This window comes from Entamoeba invadens (assembly GCF_000330505.1).
Source record: "Entamoeba invadens IP1 unplaced genomic scaffold scaff_1105074725029, whole genome shotgun sequence".
Classification (NCBI taxonomy): Eukaryota; Evosea; order Mastigamoebida; family Endamoebidae; genus Entamoeba; species Entamoeba invadens.
The window spans coordinates 64913-69481 of record NW_004440259.1 but is presented as its reverse complement, the minus strand read 5'-3'; the positions used below and the strand labels follow the sequence as shown (position 1 = coordinate 69481).

Here is a 4569-nt window from a genome sequence, read left to right as displayed (position 1 = left end):
TTAAATTAATAATATATATTTATATATAAAATCAAATTTTTAATGATATTGTTGATATTTTTTAATTTAAATAATAATTAACTGTTATTTAGTATTTAATATTATTAAATACCAATTATATAATTTATATTTTTTAAAAATATAGTAAATTTTATTTTGTCAAATGTTTAATAATAAAGTCAAAATATAAATTTGTGTTAAAATATATATAAATTAATCATAACAATGTTTTATCAATTTAAATATTTGTATGTTTTTCATTTTTTACTTAAAAAATATTTTATTCATAAAATACTTTGACGTATTTTATGTTGTGTATTGAAATTTGAAAACAGCCCGTTATAATCCACAAAAACAAAGCAAAAAATTAAACATTTTTTATATTGGACGTTTTTATTAAAAAATAATCATTTTTGGCACAAAAATTTTTTTCTCGTCTTAAATTTTGAAAAAAATTTTCCTTGAACCCTGTGTATGAATCTCTATGTTTTGTCTTTGTGTGACTCGTGTGTTGTTGTTTTGCTTCGTTCGTAAACTTAACTTTTTTAATTTGAGAAAAAGCAATTATGTTATAAAACAAAGACTTGTTATTGATGTACTTTGATTGTTGCTTTTTGAATGAAATATATCAAATGAAATTTGGGGCGAGAAATATATTTATTTACATTGTTATGATAGAACAAATATTTTTTGCTTTTTTTATTGTTCAAAAACAATGTCCGAGTAAATTATACAGCAGCACAATAAAAATTTTTATATGAATATTAATAATTACTAAAATCATTTAAATATTGTTTTTGAAGAACGTGTGTTTGTTATTACATATTAGTTAAGGTTTTACTTGGTTTAATCTCTTTCATATTAATCTTGTTATTTTAAACGTTTTTATTTAAAAATAAATTAATTTAATTGCTGAGTTGGAAAACATGAATACTTTTTGGTGTATATGTTTGGCCATTAATGAGATCTCCACTTTGTGCAGTGTATCTAGTCGGGGTACATTTATTATATTTTGAACCACACTTGCCAACATCAATATCACTATTTTTAGTTGTGTCATTGTTTCCAAATGCAAAAAGATAAGAATTGTTTGTTAAACAAGAAATGAAAGCGTTGTCAGCTTGTCCTTCTTTTAACAAAAAAATCTTTGGGTTTAACTCTCCATTTCGCACAAGTGAAAATATGAATGAAGTGTCGCCTTTCAACCAATACCCACTTTTATCAACTTTGCCATAGTAAACCCCTCCAAATTTGTTCTTTTTATCGTCTTCAATCAAAAACAGAAGATCACCTTTTCCTTTTATTTTGTCATCAAATACAGACGTGTCTTTGCTCCAGTCATCTTCAAATGAGTTAAACACAATATTGGAAATTTTCTTCTTTGTAATTTCCTCAAGTTTTTGACGTTCGCCGTTTTCAAGACCAAAATTGAAATTTTGTTCCATTTCTCTTTGTACGTTTTTAATATTTTCTAACTCTTCGATTTTATTTGTTTTGTTTTTTTTATTTTTGAAAGTTCATTTTTAAAGTCTTCTTCAAGTTTTTTCTTTTTAATTTCGTAGTCTTCCATGTAAAGTGCATTTAACTTCTTTATTGAATTGTCCAATTCTATTTCGTATGTTGGTATCTCTTTAATGTGTTGTTCAGTTATTGCTGATAATAACAAAACATCTTGCAGAAGTGACTGCCACTCCTTTTTTAAAAGTAATCCTCTCTGATAATCTTCATCGAATATTTCAAATTCCTTTTCAGCTTCTTTTATTTGCTCTTGAATGGGTAATTCTTTTTGCTCTTCAACTTTTTTAATTAATTCTTTTGGGTTTTCTTTTGGGTTATCAAAGAGCTTGGTGATCAGAGTTGTTAAATTTTTAATTTGCGTTTTTACTTCTTCCATCCTTTCAGTTGAACTTGTGTTTATTAGTTGAAAATAACCTCATAAATTATAATCAAATGAATGGATTAACTTTGAAATGAAGTGGATCTATTAATATATTATAAATTATAATAACTACTAACTAGTTATAAGAATTAATATTTTTATTATAAAATTATTATATTATAGTTTTAATAACAAAACATAAACATTTTGAAATGGAAAAAAACATTTAATAATATTAACTGTATTATTTAAAGTAATTTAAATTTTATTTTGTTTTAATACATTAATTTTGACATTAAAACCAAACACCAATTCGCCGTTATAAGAACTTGTAATGCAATAATTCGAGAAATGGACGACTTGATTGAATTGAACAACACTCTGTCGTATTATATTGACAAAAATGAACTTATAACTGGTGAAGTGCTTGATTATATTCTCAAAAAATTCAAAGCAGAAATTCGGAGTGATATAGATCGTCTTTTTACTAATTCAAATTCCATAACAACTTTTATTACCAAAGAAACTACCGACGACAATTTTGGGTCACAAAAAATGGACTTTTTACCAAGTAAAATCGACACAAAGGAAACAAAAGAAGAAAAACCCTTGCTTTCAAAAACGACACCACCAGACGTTAACAATTCCCAAAACTCCATTTTTATATCACAACAACAAAAAGAGGGAAAATTAAGACCAAAAAGTAACAGTCTGTCTCCATCATTGCCTGTCAAGGTCTATCCCGTCTTACCCAATTTTGCAAATAACAAGAAGTATATTGACAAGATCTCTCCGCCCTTAGTATTCCCAAGTAAAACAAGAGAAATTAAAAACAATTTCAATAAAGTGTCATATCCATCACACTCTCCGCCTTCTCACAACAAACTTGAAATTAGAGAAATTCCAAAAACGACACGTGGCGACGAGAAACAGACTCAAAAATGTCTATAGAAAATGGCACAAAAAGGTTAAATCTTCTCAACGAAAATTTTGAGCAAAAAAAGTCGCCGAGTTTTCAACATCCTCAAAAGTCGATTTTACACCGATGTCGACTTTCTGTTGATTGAAAATTGTCGAGCAGACTTTTACAAGTGGATTTCATGTGCGAAGTTTGAGGTCTTATATGACAGCGAGAGGCCGATTCCGATTACTAAAAGTTGTTCGCAAGACTTTTTCGAGAAGGTCCATAACATTCCAAATGCGCGTTCTTTGTGTTTTGTGACGAATGTGTGTTTGGGTTTTACATCGAAAGTCAGACGTTGTATTTGTCGCCACTCGACTTCTTGTTTGGAGTCAAAGCGACTGCGAGGAGTGTCAATAAACGGCCAAATCGATTTTTTGTGCCTCAAATTTCTCAAAATGTTATGTTCACACTCTTCGGGGAGAAGCAAAATCGAAGCGAAAGAGGAAGAGACTTGTTTGCGCTTGAAGTGGGGTATAAAAATGTTTTAAGTGTGAGACAAAAGGAGGACAAGTCATTCCAAAGAGAAATCGGAAAACATTTTGTCGACAGGGCAAAACGAGTGAACCTCGAAAGCTTCTTGCCAAGTACATGGGATTTCGTGGTAAGAAGAGTCATATGTATCACATTAAAATAAATCATTTTTTAAAATATTTACTATTTGTATTTTTATGGTTTTGTTTGTTTATTGTAACACAAGAACAATAGAACTGATCTTACTTGGACGACCATAGAATGATTTATTGATTCATTTCAATAGTACAAATTTGGTTTATTTATGTATAATTTTTATTGATTATAAAACTTTCTATCGTTTATTTTTTTATTTTATTAAATATCACCAACACATTATAAAAATAATATGAAATATGTGAATAAAGTTAATTGTTAATGATTTGAAAAAATAGTAGCAGCTAATCACATGATACAATTGAAATATCAAATACATTATGTAAATGCTATATTGAATTGTATTATTATTCCATTTTAACATAACTTTATTAAAAATTATTTTGTCTATTATTTTGTGTTAATAAAATATATTTAATTAAGTTAAAAACATATTTTTTTTATTTTAATGTTTATTCCATTTTATAAAGTTAAACCAATACAATATGATTTATTTTTTTATAAAATTTTTATGTTAAAATTATCTATCAGTAAATAACAAAAAACAACAAATGGACAAAAGTTGTTTAAAGTTGCATATCTAAGTGATGCTGCGTATGTTAAAACACAGATATTTAATCAGTTGTATAATATACCTTTTAGTGAAGACTATGACCCGACAATAGAAGATTCATACAAATTCGTCTTGAACGACAAATTTAAAACAGAAGTGACAATACATGACACTACTGGTCAAACTGATAACGATGCGCTGCTTGACGTTTATATTCAAATAGCCGAATGCGCATTCATTTTTTGCATTGAACTACGAAGAACAACAAAAGATTGCACAAGAAAAGTTTGTTGGGAGAATTCCAAAGTACAAAAAAGTATTTTAATTGTTGTTGTGGGAACAAAATCTGATATGAGAGAATACAAAGACGAATTAATTCGACTAAAACAAATGATAAGAAAAATTATTGAAACGGAAGAAGCTATTAAATTTGCACAAAGTATTGGAGCAGTGGGATACTCTGAGTGCTCTGCAAAAACTAAATTTAATATTAATTTGGTTTTGCAAACTATTAGTAAAATTATAAAGATGGAGAAAGGATATTAA

The 4569-nt window shown here is 27.5% G+C and overlaps 2 protein-coding genes across 2 annotated transcripts; one reads left to right on the top strand and one right to left on the bottom strand.

The window, feature by feature from the left end:
• Nucleotides 1-905: 905 nt before the first annotated feature.
• On the bottom strand, nucleotides 906-1445 carry EIN_103380 (hypothetical protein; the record flags this gene model as incomplete). Its single annotated transcript, XM_004255538.1, has 1 exon — nucleotides 906-1445. The coding sequence occupies one exon, from the start codon at nucleotides 1443-1445 to the stop codon at nucleotides 906-908; it is 540 nt and encodes a 179-aa protein (XP_004255586.1).
• A 2257-nt stretch (nucleotides 1446-3702) lies between these two features.
• EIN_103370 (hypothetical protein) lies at nucleotides 3703-4569 on the top strand (the record flags this gene model as incomplete). The annotated part of the gene is made up of 2 exons (XM_004255537.1): nucleotides 3703-3720; nucleotides 4033-4569. 2 exons carry the CDS (start codon nucleotides 3703-3705, stop codon nucleotides 4567-4569), a joined length of 555 nt encoding a protein of 184 aa, XP_004255585.1.